Raw genomic sequence first — 15088 nt, forward strand, 5'->3', positions numbered from 1 at the left:
CTGTGTCACTCCTAACGTCATTCTGTGGGAGGCATGCCAGGTCCTCTTTCATCGCATCATAGCATGCACTGATCCTTCTTGGACACAGGAGAAAACTTAGCATCGTCCCCTCAATGATCGATTGTCCTTTGGACCTAATTTCATAGTCTTCGTGGTAATTTCTAGTCAAAGAAAAAATCAGACACAGACTCTGTGTCTTTTCTACCAGGAGTCATTGGGCAAGTCACGTGAAGAGCAGTTTTGCAGGACGATGAAAGACCCTCTCTTCCCTGAAGCCCTTAACCCGAGGCCCAGCTGAACTTGGACTGTGATGAGAGGAATCAGGAGCATAGGACTTGAGGAGTATAGGGCATGAAGAACTCTGGGCAGCACCGAGGGGAGAGGTAGGGTGAGGAGGCAAGGCGCCACATGCTGGCCAGGGGAGAGATGAGGACACCCTCTCTGGAGATTTGGGTGAGTGATCGAAGAACCATCGCTGCCTGCTCTGGCACTTAACAGGCACATGGGTGTCCAAGTCGACTGGCAGCAGAGATTTGGACAGGAAGGCATCAAGAATGCTGGAAATCTCCCACCAGTCAGGAGGCAGATTTCTTTTAAAGTTTGACTTCATTCTAAAAAGGACAAGAGTAGAGCCTGGCTGACCTCACCAGTTTAGTTGGAGAAACCTGCTCAGAATCAAACCAGCTCTAACCAGTCTATAAAGGTTGGAAGTTCTCCTGTTAAAATGGAAGAAGGTGACCAGTGACAGTCCTTCCAGAGGTTCTGGCAGTTCTGAGAGCACCAGGCAGGACCTGTCACCCAGATGCCAGTGGCCTTTCACCGAGTGGTAGTCAGTGCCAGAGATGACCCTCTGTGAGGAGCCCCGGTCTGAGGCCATTCTTTTGTTCCAAAGTGCATGATGGAGTGCCAGGGTACCTGAGCCAAGCAGGCCTTTGGGGAACAGAGCCTGGTCTGTCCCAAGAATGGATGTGCAGAGTAGTAGGCCTGAGCACAAGCACAGAAGTTGCTGGTGCATGCTGGGAGTCTCCCCATCCTGACTACCTCTAGCTTCCATTGCCTGCTGTTGGCCTGGAACATGGAGAAGGCTGAGCTCCCACTGGAGTGACCATGCATTGGGAAGAGGACCTGGCCAGTGGTCTTCCAGTTACCGTCAGCTGGAGGAGGAGCCGGCAGGAGCAGAGGGGCCTCTAGGGTGGCAGGTGACACCTCCTGCAGAGGCTCTCTGGGAGACCACTGCCCAGGCAAGAGGCCAGGACCTCAGGGTGGATCCTTGCTGTGACCTGTTACCAGTGAAGTGGCTCATAGCACATGCGGAGGAACTGGTGAGGAAGAACAGCCCTGGTGTGTTCCAGAGTGAGGTCCTAGGAGAAGGGTGGGGATGGCGCAGGGCCTGTTTGGGACATGAGCCTGCTGGGGCAGTGGAATGGTGTCTTCCAGGCTGATAGCAATGGCAGAGGCAAAGTAGGGTGGCCTTGGTGTTTTTCAGTCCTAGTTAGTGTGTGACGAGTGACTACTGTAGTTAACTTATTCTAAGGCAGGCAAAGCAAAGATCAAGTGGAGCAGGCCCAGGTACCACGTAAGGCTTCTTACTGCTTGCATGTTTAGACTGCAGCTCTGAGAAGGTGCAGCGGGGGATTAGAGGCAGCGGTCAGTGCCTTGGTTGTGTTGCCATGTTCTGAAGCACGCAGCAGTGGACGCCCTGGGCGACCCTCTCAGTCCTGATCTCGGGCAGCGTGCAGGCCCTGGTTCCTGAATGGTCTCCAGTTACTTCTGTGTGCCTCTGCCATGCCCTGCCCAGTGAGAGCTGTTGGCTTTCCTTCTGGGCTCCTGTTTGAGAGGAGGAACGCATTCTGTCCAGGGAATCTGTCACTTGGGGAATAATGCAGAGCCAAGGTGTGTAACCTCCCACTCTAAAGTCAAGGTCTTGTGAGTGCATCTCATTGAACTGCCTGGCGCCATAGTTTCTGAGTCTTTTGGAAGCACTGTCTGGGTAGAGTGAGTTCTCTTACTGTTCAGCTTAGTCCTCTTATGTGCAAAGAGGACTTGGGACATTTTTCTTATGCCTGTGGGAGTTAATTTTCTGGTGAAGTAGGAAGGGTGGCAGTATTCGCTTTGGCGAGTCTCGTTAAATGTTTGGAACATGCAGCTCATTAGTGAGGCCTCACGGGCAAAGCCCTGGATTCTGCTCCCACCACCACGAGCAAAGCAAAATGCCCCTTGTCACCTGGGGCTACCTGGTAGTCAGCCATGGAGCTGGTCTCTCCAGGTGTGGGGTACCAGAGAATCACAGAATGGAAGGGAGGGCCAGTGAGCCCAGTGGCCCTAAAGGGTTGCAGTGTTGGGAGCTGCTTGTGCATCTGTCATGGCTGTCATGACACAAAGTCAGTGAACTTGGGTCTTTCATGTCACCTTTAGTCCCTCCCAGTTTATAGCACTTGGAAAGAGAGGCTGTCCTGTCCTAGCCTGGTGGAGCTGAGATCCCGCCTGCCCTTGACTGACTATGCCAGAGTGTGCAGGAAGGTCTGCGAGGTTCACTTCACGGTGGCAGGCAGCACCCCTGGTTTATCAGTCCATTATTGCACTCAGCCCTGCAGGACAGGAGTGCAGCTAGGTAGGAGAGGGAGCGGGAGTCCCCCCCAACCCCCCAGGCTCCTGAGCTGTCCTGCAGGAAAGCGCGTTCCCTGTTTCCCAGGCAGATAGCTGGTACTGCACTGGGGCACCCTGGTAAATATTTGTGAATCGACTCCACGCCTATCATAAAAGCCAACATTAGAGAAAAGGTGGAGGCATCACTTCTCGATGCTCAGGGAGTTGCACCGGAGGGCTAAGTCTTGTGTGCAGTCACACCTCTGTGCATGTGGTGGTGGTGAGCAGGAGAGCTGGGATTGGGCTCCGTGCTGGGGCTGCAGTGAATGTGTGGGCAGAAACTGGCTCCTGGGGTACAGGGAGAGGAGGAAGCTGGGGAGAGTGTGAAGTTACTGGAGCTGAGGTGCACAGAGCTCCAGGACAGCAAAGGTGGTGCTCCCAAGAACGGGGTCGAATTCAGCTGTGTGCAGAAAGAGCCCACCAGTCCTGGGAAGGGCTCCAAAGTGCTCAGCGCTCCTGCCTCCAAGTTCTGGCCTTGCCTGAGATGGGAAAGGATGCTCTTATAGAAGGAAGATGGAAGGTGCAAGTCCAAAAGCAGCAGGCAGGGTGGAGGCTCGCCTTTTGTGGGGACATGAGGGGGGGTTGGGGGGGAACCTGGCTCTCTGTGGTGTGCCCAGGTCAGGCCTGCCTGCTGCATTATGTCTGTTGTGTGCAAACCCCAATATCTGGCTGGTCTGATGGTGAGCCCCCTGCCACCCCCTTTTCTCTGCTGCCCACCAGCTAAGTGGGTCTGTGAGGGAGGTGGGGGTGCCCCTGTTGCTTTAGACTTCAGGTTCCTTGGAAGTGGAAGCAAAGAATGAAACTCTTGGAAGGGAAGGAACAACACAGACTTCCTGTGAAGTTTGATCTCTGGAGAAACTGTAGAGAACTCTATACTTGATTCCTTCCTCACAGTGAGTCAATGTGAGGTGAGTCCAGGTTGTTACAGAGTGAAAAACTGGACCCCTGCTGTATGCGGTGTCCCCTAAGGGCAGGATTCCCGCCCCCAGCAGGCCATATGCCATTAGGCTCTCACGCTCTGGGTTCCAGGAGTCTGAGGCGGTAGTGCTGGGACCACTCCCTCTAGCTGTCCACACAGCCTGGTCTCCTCCAGTTTCTGGTGACGGCCAGCAGTCCCTGGGCCTTGGTGTTCCTTGGCTTGTGGACACTGACTCCAGACTGCCTCTGTTTCCACACAGCACCCTTCCTCTGTGTTTGTGGTGGGGGGGAGGGGGGACGGAGGGAGGGAGGGAGGAGGGTGCCAGGCTTTGAATTTAGGGCCCACCCTCATCCAGTAAGATAAGGCCACATATCGTGGTCCCATTTAACACAAAATTTCGGTAGATGCTGCTCAGGTGGCTCGGCTCACCTCACCTCACCTCACCTCACCTCACCTCACCTCACTCACTGCCCTCCTTTTTTCAAAGCTCGATCAACCCAGACCCAGTGCTGGACAAGCATGGCCGGGGGAATCGCAGTCAGAATACCCGTGTTTGACACCAGCTGCTGCCTTGTCGAGTGGGCTGCAGTGGAAGGGAGGGAAAGCCACATGGAGGAGTGAGGAAGTGGCGTTGGAGGGGCACCATGGAAGAGAGTGTCACTGCAGCACTTTGAGGGGCAGGGCTGGTGCTGGGTCAGACTTCCCTGGAGTGCTTTCCTGTGGGTTGGGTCTTCTAGCTCCCACTCCATCAGGGGCTGGGCTTTATCCCTTGCTCTGTCGTCTCCTGCTGCCAGCTGTTCGTGCCCTCCTGGTTCAGTGAAGATAGAGCCCTGGCTCTGTAGGCTTCCTGGGAAGAGCTGTCTTTCTGTCTTCATTGGTCTTTTAGAGAGAAAACTACTACTACCCAGGGGTCTTGGAACTGCACTAGTTTATTTCTTCAAAATCTTGTCCACTGAAAAGCCCTGGCACTTGAAGGCTTTTGTGTCAGTACAGGACCCTGCTGATAGGAGGCCCTGAGTCCGCCCCTTGCCACAGCTGAATTCCCACCTTTTGGGGCTTGGCATCCTGAGTACCTCAGGTCTGCGCCCGACCTTTAGTTTTCATGTGGCTGGGTTACTTTGTCCTAGCAGGGATTTCCAGGATTCAGCCTACTGGTGGTCTTGTTGGGTCCAGACTCGTTAGGATGCGTCTGCCCGATAGCTGGCTCCCGGGTGCCTTGCTCCACCAGAGCCTACTCACAGGACTCTGGGGCCAGCACCCTCTCTCTGCCATGGCCACCTTGTGAGCGCAGAGGCCGTGTCTGTCCCCATCAGATTGTCCACACCTGTGTGTGTGTGCACTGTGACCCGCTGCCGGCAAGGTTGGCTGCCAGGACTGGCTGTAATAACAGCTGTCCTCTAGGCTGCAGTGGGGGTAGGCTAGCTATTGAGGGTCCCTTATCGGGATCAGCATGGCTTGGGGGAGTTGGGAATGCAGGATCTCCCTGCAGATTCTTGCCATCAGATGAGGGACCTCTCTGTTGGCCTGACTCATTGTACTTCACAGTTCCTGGCCCATGTGTCCCCAGCTGAGCTAAAGGCCCTTTGTCATTGGCTGTTCTCGCCTGTGGGGAACATGAATCTGGAGGCGTCACAGCTCGCTACAGTGTGTGTAGGGTGGAGCAGAGACGTCTCTTTTTTTTCCCCGTTCTCCATTTTATTGTTCCCAGAACATGTGCCCTACACAGTTACATACCATACATTCTGGTAGGTCTGGCTTTGGACTGGAAGTTTGACCCCTGTGGAAAGAGTTGTAACTGACATGTCAAAGAACCTGTTCCTAGAGCGGACACCCGCCACCCAGCAACCAGAGTGCTGCAGAAAGCCTTCTGTGCTTTTAGGGTTCTTATGAACCCTAGGGTCAGAATGAATGTTTAAAAAATAGGAGAACTCAGGGGATTGAGCAAGGTGGCTCACCTACTTTAATGTCACTTACTCAGGAGGTGATGATTGGGAGGATCATGGTTCCAGGCCAACCCAATAAGTTAGCAACACCCCCCCCCATCTCAACAAACAAACTGGGCATGGTGGTGTACATCTTAATCCCAGCTACGCCAGAGGCAGGGTCTGGAGCGTGAGGGGTGCCAAAATGGGTTGCTTGGCACAGGCTTTTAGAGGGCGTTCAGTTACTGGTGAGTACAGAGCTGGGGTGATGCCATGATGTGTGTGGTGGGGCTAGGGGCAGGGAAGAAGAATGCAGGTAGAAGACACTGATGCTGAGGCAGAAGGGACACCGAAAGGCAGATAGGATCACCTTGCAGGAGGAAGATGCTGTGGGGGTCTAGAGCAGGGCTGTGGGGTTCACAGTCAGAACACTGTGGAATGGGGGTGTTCAAAGACAAGAGCTCCACTCCTGACAGACAGATTGCCCACAGACCTGAGTCAGCCTCACTGTGGTTCTGGACCACATGTCTGGATTGGCACAGCTGGGGGTGTCTGGGATGCTGATATGTACCTTTGTGTGGCTTTAGACTGTCCTGTTAGCAAAGGCCTTACTGATACTCTTTCATTTTATTATGGCAAGTTTAAATAAGCTCAGAAGTAGAGAAGATAACGTGAGCCTCTGGACCCATCCCCACGGGGCTTGAACTCAGGTCTACACGTTTTGTTCCTGTTGGCGAGAGGCTGTTCCTCTGAGATGCCAGGAGGTCAGACAGGTGTTGGAGCCACCCCAGCAACCTGAGCATGTGTGCGGCCATCACACACTTCTGCCCTTGTGTTTCCAAAGCTGGCTCCCTTGCGTTTTTGACCCGTTGATACTGTGGGAAACATTTTCTGGGGACAGGCCAGGGCATCTATATCATCTCATTTGACAAAGTAGATGCCAGTTGGTGGTAGGTGACATGCATGCCAGAAGGTCGAGAGCTAAGTGGGTTTCCATCTCTTTCTCCCATCCCACACTTCTGCTTGGGCTTCATGCCCCATCTGCCCCTCACTCAGGTTCCCCAGTCCCTGGAAAGCCATCTCCCCCGCAGCCCCCCTGTGCCTCCTCATCTCCCTGGCATAGGTCTCCCAGCACACCCTTCCACCTTGCCACTCCAGCTGTGAGGTGAGCTGGTGGCCTTGATGCAGTGCTGCTGCCAAGACCCTGGCGTCCTGCAGAGCAGCCCCAGGTGAGGTGCCCGCCCTCTGCAGCGCTATGGTGTTCCTCTGCAGTTGGCTGAGCCAGTAGACCAGTGGCGGCAAAGCTGCGGCTCCTTCAAAAGCACAGCTGGGAGCTCTCTCCCTGCTGCTCCCACCCTGCCTGTTCTGAATGTCATCCACTTAGCATTGATTCTGCAGCTTTTACTGGGCTCTGCTTCACATGGGTAGTGAGTTTATGTGGAGCCAGGACTCTCTGGACACTTCCTGAAGTCTCCCTTGCCCTACATGGCAACTGCATCCTTGTCCTGTGTCACCAGATCACCGAATGAAGAAATCGGAAAAGTTAGTTGTGTAAAAGGGAGTCCCTCTTTCAGAGAGCCCATGTTCAGCCCGCCCTCCCCACAGCCCATCCCAGCTTCTGGAGCTTCACTGGCAGGGGCTGTAACCTTCAAGTTCTGCTGCAGAGGAAGCTGCAGCGGGGGCCTCTGTCCCCTCCTCCTGACCTTTACCCTGGAGCTAGGACCCGAGTGGGGTTGCAGGCACTACAGCAGACTCCTGTCAACAGAGGGCCTGCAGAACAGCTGGGTGTCACCTCCTGAGTGCCACGGGTGGCCCTGCAGGGAGGGATGTGTGGCAGTCCTCAAAGAGAGGAGCCATTCTCCCAACCCACACGCCCTGTGTCCCAGGCTCCAGACTTCCTTTTCCAGTGCCACAGCTTGGGCATCTTTTCTGTCTGGGCAGTTTCCTGGTGTTCAGGCTCGTCTTCTGACTTCCCTCACCTTGGCATCAGCTGTTTGTAGCTGGTCCTTCAGTTTTCCTGACAGATGGGTGGCAGCACAGGCGTTCTTGGATAACTGAGTTCATATGAGCAGCTGAGGCTGGAAGACTTGGGCCATGGCCCTCGCTTTGCCTGTCTCCCTGCCCTGCTTGTCTGCATGGTTCTCTAGTGCAGGCCGAAGGCACACCTGCTGTCACAGGTGTGGAGTCTGAAGGTCACCCTGGCAGCCAGGCCACTGCCGTGGGGTGTACTTCTTCCCGTGGTCCTCTCCCACCCTCCCACAGGATGTGAAATGTGAGGCGGAAGGGGGGTTTTGAGCAAGAAGTGCTGGTCGTGCATTGCAGACCCCTACCTCTCACCACCGCAGATCTGAGGCATCTTAGGAGCCACCGCACTGAGCCCTTTTATTGTTTGTTTGCCTTTCTGGTCTTTGGTTGGTCACACAACATAGTTGTGGAATTTCTTCACCATTTTTCTCCCCCCTAAAAAAGTATCTCCTCCCCTCCCTTCCCCACTCTGCCTTGCGGGGAGACTCAGAGGTGGCAAAGCCTGATGCTACCCCAAGAGCAGAGCTGGCAGGGGTCACTGGTGGGAGGGACCTCCTGGCCCTTCTGAGCAGCATGGCCTTGCCAGAGGTAGGCTGGACGTGTGTGCCATGGCCCGTGCTTGGTTTCCCATAGGGCTGCTGGCATGCTGTCGGGGATTGGCCTGGGAGGGAAGGAGCCCAGTGGCTCTGCCGCCTTTGTCCTCTGCCACTGCCCTATGCCAGGCCTGGCAGGAGAGGTGCACAGTTCCCTATGTGTGGTGGGTCTGCTAGGAAATCAGGAAAATAACACGTGGGCATTAACTCTTTTACCGTGAGGAACTTGAGCACACGTAGAGCTAGAATGTCCCCCCATTTCTGTCACTTCAGTGACTCGCTGCCTGTACTCCGCCTGCAGCTTTTACTTTCCCTGTCACCTGGCCTGGTCTGTAAAGCACTTAAGATCCATCTCGGCCGCCCTGCCCTCATGCCATCGAGCCACATCAAACAGCTCTTGACCTCTGGCTTCTTTGTGTCACATTTCCCTGTCCCTTGTATCTGGATCGCATCCAGAGTCCCCAAGCCTTTTGCATGTCTCTGAGGGTGGGGATGGGGCAGCTGTCGCACAGACCAGACTCCCTCTGCCGCCTGCACCGCTTTGGCAGTGCTTGCCCCCAGCGGGAGGCCCTGGGTCTGGCCATGCCTCCAAGTCACCCTGACAGCTTGGAGCTTTGGGTGAGGGTGCCAGTCTGGCAGTGGAACTAACGCCAGGTGCTCCTGTTCACCCGGCTCTCTGCCATCAGCTGCTTTCTTGGGCTTGGAGAGTGCCCGAGTTGAAAGTGGGGAGCACTTCCTTCCCCTTTATTGTAGTTTTCAGGGTACACAGTGGGTGCCCTCTGACCCCATGGCAAGTGCCCAGCTCTCTCTGCCTGTCTGCTCGTCTCCCCCCACCCTTCAAGGTTTGAGCTCCTTGGTTTTCATGTCCAGCATGCTTTGTTCATTACCTTCCTCGCTTCTTTTGATGATTTGCTATCCTGAGTCTGGCAGGGACTGAGAGCTGGCTGCCTGTTCCCAGGCCTGACTCTTGTTTTTTGGCTCCAGTCTTGAAGCCAGCATTCCTCCAGGGTCCCTTTGCTCCTAGATGAGACAGTCTTCAAGGGAAGGGCTCTGGGCACACGCCTTGCTGTCATTTACTGCTTCCTGGATGTTTGAGTAACAGAGCTAAGGAAAAAAAGAATTCAAACTTATTTTAAATTTTTCATTACAGGATTTTTATCCTTCAGTTTTCTGTTTACAGCTGCTGTTGGCTCCTAACACGCCAACTTGTTAGGTCCTACTCAGTGTGCCAGTGCAGCCGTGAAAGTTTGATTTCAGCTGTATTTGTCAGTGCATCCTCAGGACTCATAGTTGGCTCAGTCATTTGTAGGTGGGTTACCAACACCGTAGCTTCAAGGTTCACTCTCTGTTTGCTCTAATGCATTAGGGGTTGTTTTTCATTGTCTATTTGGTGTTATTTTTAAATATATAAATATTTGTTTCCAGAGTCATGGCTGCAGAACAAATGTGTCAAGAGACTTTCGTGCCCTTGCTCCCTTCCTGGAGGTAGGGAGTTGAAGGCTGAGATTGTTTTGACTACATTGGTTTTTATACCCAACATGGTGGCTGGGACTCATGTCTTCTGTGCATTAGCATCTTTACTTACAGGCATTACCTGGTTCATGTCATTCCTAGGCAGGCTTGTCCCCACCAGGTGCCTCAGGCAGCATTTTGTGGAGGAAGTTTCAGGGTTGGTTCAGCTGGTCCCCTGCTGGTGGGCTCAGGATTGCCAGTAGGTTGAGTTGTGACAGGTACTGCTTTGAGGAATTACAGAGTGCCTTGGTCATTCCCTGTCCTCACCAGCGTGTCTTCAGGGCACATTCCTACATGTTGGATTACTAGGACTGAGACTAGATTCTATATAATTTTTCTAGATGTTCCGAGTGTCTGGTTGAATTCCATAACCCTAAACTTCCCCTAAAGTAGTCCTAGTTAACTTTTGCCCCTTCCCTGTGGAGGTCAGCCACCCATGCGCCTTGGCCATATGTGGAACGTACTAAAAGTGTCATTTCAGGAAGACCTTTTGATGTCACCTTAGTATCACTGTATAAAATACAAGAAATGAAAAAATAGCTAACATTCCAACTCTCAAAATACTTCAGATTGAGATTTGGGAATTTATCTTCTCCTCCGTACTTACTCTGCTTGCTGTGTATTTTGTCTCCTGGTAGGCTATCAAAAGACTGGAACGGCAGCCTCATCTGCTCTCCCAGAGTGAGGCAGGCTTATGGGTAGAGAGTGGGTCCTGCAGGACTCGGTGCATTCAGCATGTATCAACCAGAGCACAGCAGTACGTAGAGCAGAGCCCCTCCCTCCCAGCATTCATGTCCTGCTATGAGAGAGAGGTCAAAATCGAGCAAAGCATACCAGTTGTGTGTGCTTTGAAGGAACCAAACAAGACTAAAGTCCGGGGCAAAGGGTAGATGACACACAGCTGTGCACAGAGTGGGGACAGTGGTTCTAGCTCTAGGTACAGCATGTACAAAGGTCCTGAGGCAGGAAACAGCTTGGGGTACATGAGACCTGAAAAACAAAGTCAGTGCCAAGAAGCAGTGAGTGACATGGAGAGAACAGGACCAGGTTTTAGGATAAGGGTTTGGATTTGATTTTACGCACATCAGGAAACCATGGGGAACAGTTAGGCAGTGGATGGTATGCCGGCATGTCATATTTTTCTTTCTGTGGATTAGAGGACAGCTCACATGGAGTGTTGATGGCAAAGCAGTGGCATTGTACTTCCGAAGCACAAAGTGGAGGCACTTCTCCTTGCTCCTTTAAGTAGGGCTGCCTCTGTTGCGCCCGTGGGTCTTTTGAAGATTACTCTGCTCTTCTTGGTCAGTCATGGTCCCCTTGACATTGGTGGGGTGATGGCAGTGAGCAGTTGTAATTAGATGATGTGTTTGGCCCAGGAACAGGAGCGTGACATCTACAAATTCTCTTCCTCAGACCTGCAAATCCGAGAGACCCATCCCTGTGGAGTAGAAGAGCGCCGCCTCATCAGGATCAGAAAGGTGTGTCACGGTTTGTATTAGTCGTCACGGTGTCAACAGCCATTTTCTGGACAGAAAGGCATTTTCAGTATGTTTTATTTTTGTTGCAGAAGCCTGGCGAGCTGCCTGTCAGGGAAGCATCCAGGAGCAAGGCTGACTGTCCCTGGAGGCACGGAGCCCACGTGCTGGCAAGGCTAGCTGTCTGGCAGGCGGGAGGCTGCAGTGCATTGACTGTCCAGGTGCTGTGGGGCTTAAAACCCACCAGCCCATCGCACCGTGCCCACGGACGCACCGTGCACGCCTTCTCCAGACATGAACTGAAGGACTGCTCTACAAGAGGAAGATTCCAGAGGCTTCAACCTCAAAGGCCTCCTGTTGGCAGCCCCTGGAATGTTGACCACTCAGGACCTAAGAGCAAGTTCTATGTTTATGAGCGGTGGGGTTCAAATGGAAGTCGGTGTCACTTTATAGTCAGTAATAACGCCGAGTGAGGGACACTATGCAGGGAGAAGCCTTCCACAGAAAGACAGGCAGGGAGAAGCTGAGGCTGACCGCAAGTTTGCCCAACAGAGCAAGCCTGAGGTAGACCAGATGGCCAAATGAGAGGTCTTAGGAAGGAGCACTGGAACTAGTGGTCCTAAGGAAGTTCCTCTAAGTCACGATACCAAATAGGAAACATGATCTACAAGTGCCCCATGTGCAGGGAGTTTTTCTCTGAGAGAGCAGACCTGTTTATGCATCAGAAAAGTCATACGGCTGAGAAGCCCCACAAATGTGACAAGTGTGATAAGGGTTTCTTTCATATATCAGAACTGCATATCCATTGGCGAGACCACACAGGAGAGAAGGTGTACAAGTGTGATGATTGTGGTAAGGATTTTAGCACTACAACAAAGCTTAATAGACATAAGAAAATCCACACGGTGGAGAAGCCCTATAAGTGCTATGAGTGTGGCAAAGCCTTCAATTGGAGCTCCCATCTTCAAATTCACATGAGGGTGCACACAGGCGAGAAGCCCTATGTCTGTAGTGAGTGTGGAAGGGGCTTCAGTAACAGCTCCAACCTCTGCATGCACCAGAGAGTCCACACTGGGGAGAAGCCCTTCAAATGTGAAGAGTGTGGCAAGGCCTTCAGGCACACCTCCAGCCTCTGTATGCACCAGAGGGTGCACACTGGGGAGAAGCCCTATAAGTGTTATGAGTGTGGCAAGGCCTTCAGCCAGAGCTCCAGCCTCTGCATCCACCAGAGGGTGCACACGGGTGAGAAGCCCTATAGGTGTTGTGGGTGTGGGAAGGCCTTCAGTCAGAGCTCTAGCCTGTGTATCCACCAGAGGGTGCACACAGGAGAGAAGCCTTTCAAATGTGACGAGTGTGGGAAGGCCTTCAGTCAGAGCACAAGCCTCTGCATCCACCAGAGAGTGCACACCAAGGAGAGAAACCACCTCAAGATAGCAGTTCTATAACTTGCTTTGCTGAATCACAAACCTTAAAACCCATAAGTGCCCCTAGGAAGGAAACCCCGTAACCTACATGGACTATTTATAGCAGTCCCTTGCAGAACACTTTTTTTTAGGAGGCTTAGGTGACGTTGAGTTTTTCATTCACACCAAGTGTGTTCTACAACTTGACTTTAAAATGGAATCCCTGAGTATGTGCCCAGATGGGCTGTCACGTCCCCGTCACAGGTGTGTGTTTCCTGGGATTCTGGCACAAGGCCTCAGTGGTTGAAGTACTACTCAAAACCCATGAGCAGTGCCCAGCCTCAGAGTTGCCTTTTGCTTGTGCTGTACGTACAAAGCGACCCCAGATGCTCCCTTTCAGGGCTCGTGCCCCTTCCTTCCTCCTGACCCAGGCCTACTACTGGTCAATGCAGTGAAATGACAGCTCCCACTAAGGCCATGTTCTAGTATTTCTGAGGTGGTCACTTGACTCAGTCCCACATAGCTTTCCATAGCTCCTGTTCTTCTGAACCCACTTTACCTCGTGTCCTCTGGGTACCATAGTACACCCACCCCTTCCTAGATGGCATCGAATTTCAGTTTAGATTTTAGGCCACTCACAATAGCCACTCAGCCCATCAGGAAACCCTTGGCAGATGTCCACAGCCTGGATTTTTAGCTCCGTGGACTCTGCTAATCACTGTGTCTCCATGTTAGACTCTTTCTAGTGTACGCGTCATGCATTTTCACTTGAATTTGTGCTGAATGTAAATAGCAGGGAGAAATGTCAGAGTGAACTTGTCTCCCTCCAGAGTTACCCTTGGGCTCCTTTTGTAACAGCGCGGGGCTCCTCACAAGCTAGGGGAGGCCTTAGGATGGTGGGAGGAGCCATGGAGGGAGCTGTCTCATTTCTGTATCTTGGCAATAGTGTACAGGAGTCATCATGCACCATGACCCACTTTCTTTTTGGGCATGACCATGTATTGCTAATCTGTCATTCTTTCTGTCTTCATTCAATAAGTATTTATTGAACACCTGGGTGCCAGGCACTGTGCTGGGAAAGCCACTGGATCAGGCAGACAAGGGCCCTGCTCTCTCATGGAGGTGACTTCTGGTGGAGAGGACAGGTGATAAGCAAGTAAACAAATAAATAATGTAGTTGAGGTAGTGATTAAGTGCTATGAAGAAAATTAACTAGGGTGGTTCGTAGAGTGGGGGGTGGGGGCAGCGTTAGCTAGGGTCAGGGACACCGCGTGGGGCGCTGGGGCTCAGGTGGAGGGCCAATGCCCCAGCCCCACAGCGCAGGTGCTGCTTGCTCTGGGGACAGGAAGGAGGCCGGCGCTGGCATTAGTGCGGGAGGGGAGAGGTGCCAACTACACGGCATTCTGACTTCTGTAGGCCTGTTGCTGGTTGGTTTGTTTCGTTTTTTGCTAGATTGATACTAAAAGTCATGTGGAGGACTCAAGGAATGCTTAAAAGACCAAAAGTCTCCGGTGACAAGGATAGAAGCAACCCGCTTTAGCCTTGTCTCTCTTCTCGTTCCTGTTTCTACGGACTCCCATCCCACATGCAGTCCTTTTGCTCAGGAAGTCTTTGGGGACATTAAGGACCTTCAGAGCTCTGGAGTGGGTGATCAGATCAGCGGTGCCTCGGCTAGCAGAGGTGGGAAGATGGACTCGTGGCTGTGGGAATGTAGAGGCAATGCTTGGTTTTCTCCATGTTGGAATTCCTTTCTTCTGTTGGATGGGAAGTGTTGTAGGGTGAAAACCTCAGTGCATAGCGATTTCAAAGGAACACAATTTAGCAGGTGGGCCATGAGACCAGAGTGTTACTCGGGGTGAGCTTGTTGTGGTCTGGATTTCAGTGCTGACAGCCTCTGGTGAGCCATGTCCCCCTTTCCTCTCCACAGAGGGCCACCAGGCCTGACGCCAGCACTGCGATTTACTGTAGTGTCTTATCACTTCCATGTCAGAGTAGCGTGGAGCACTAGAAAGGAGCTAGGCTTTTAGTTGATAGAGAGCCACTTGAAATGTCATTGGTGGAATTTTAGTTTTAGGAGAAACTGGGTTGATTTCTAGCTTTATTACTATTAGGTTTGTGAGCTTGGGCAAATCGTTTAATCTTCTGCGCCTACTTTTCTCACAAAACAAGGACATTACGCGAAATGATTTCCGAGTTTCCAGCTAGTCCTAGAGTTCTATATTTCTACATAGTTGAATTATTTTATCATGCCGTTGCTGGGGAATATGGCTAACACTTTTGAAGCTACTAATTTTATGTCGAGCTTAAAGCCCATAATTGTTATCTTCAGAAAATATTATTTGACCTACAGTATGTCCAAATCAATTTAATAAAATCACTTTATAACAGGGTTCTGTGCTTGGTGTACAGTGTGTGAATCCATGGTCATTGTATGTGGTGGGGGGAAGGGTGCCTTGTATGTTATGCCTGAGATTTCTACAGAAAGTTGAATGATCTTAAAATGTTGGCAAAATGAGTTCACTCTGTTTTGGCCATTTCTTCCTCTGAGCCTGCTCTCTCCCCTGCTCACCAGCCTGCTCTGGGTAAGGTGTGG

At 52.3% G+C, this 15088-nt stretch overlaps 1 protein-coding gene and 1 long non-coding RNA gene across 25 annotated transcripts in view; one reads left to right on the plus strand and one right to left on the minus strand.

The window, feature by feature from the left end:
* Znf664 (zinc finger protein 664) overlaps positions 1-14884 on the plus strand; it is a 29614-nt gene extending 14730 nt beyond the window's left edge. For 16 of the 24 annotated variants that reach the window (XM_074061129.1, XM_020161461.2, XM_020161468.2 and 13 more), the window contains 2 exons: positions 11031-11095; positions 11185-14884. In XM_074061129.1, the coding sequence (XP_073917230.1) occupies positions 11752-12537 (786 nt within the window). In that variant the 5' untranslated portion in view covers positions 11031-11095; positions 11185-11751 and the 3' untranslated portion in view covers positions 12538-14884. Of the gene's footprint in view, positions 1-9530; positions 9591-10993; positions 11096-11184 lie in introns of all 24 variants that reach the window. The other 8 variants (XM_020161466.2, XM_074061125.1, XM_074061122.1 and 5 more) reach the window with 4 other exon arrangements.
* LOC141418880 (uncharacterized) lies at positions 8508-10404 on the minus strand. Its single transcript, XR_012443544.1, has 3 exons — positions 10225-10404; positions 9700-9838; positions 8508-9209 (listed from the first exon to the last, which is right to left on the minus strand). It is a non-coding gene; the product is annotated as an uncharacterized lncRNA (long non-coding RNA).
* Positions 14885-15088: the final 204 nt, after the last annotated feature.

The sequence above is a fragment of the Castor canadensis genome, chromosome 18 (genome assembly GCF_047511655.1).
Source record: "Castor canadensis chromosome 18, mCasCan1.hap1v2, whole genome shotgun sequence".
NCBI lineage: Eukaryota > Metazoa > Chordata > Mammalia > Rodentia > Castoridae > Castor > Castor canadensis.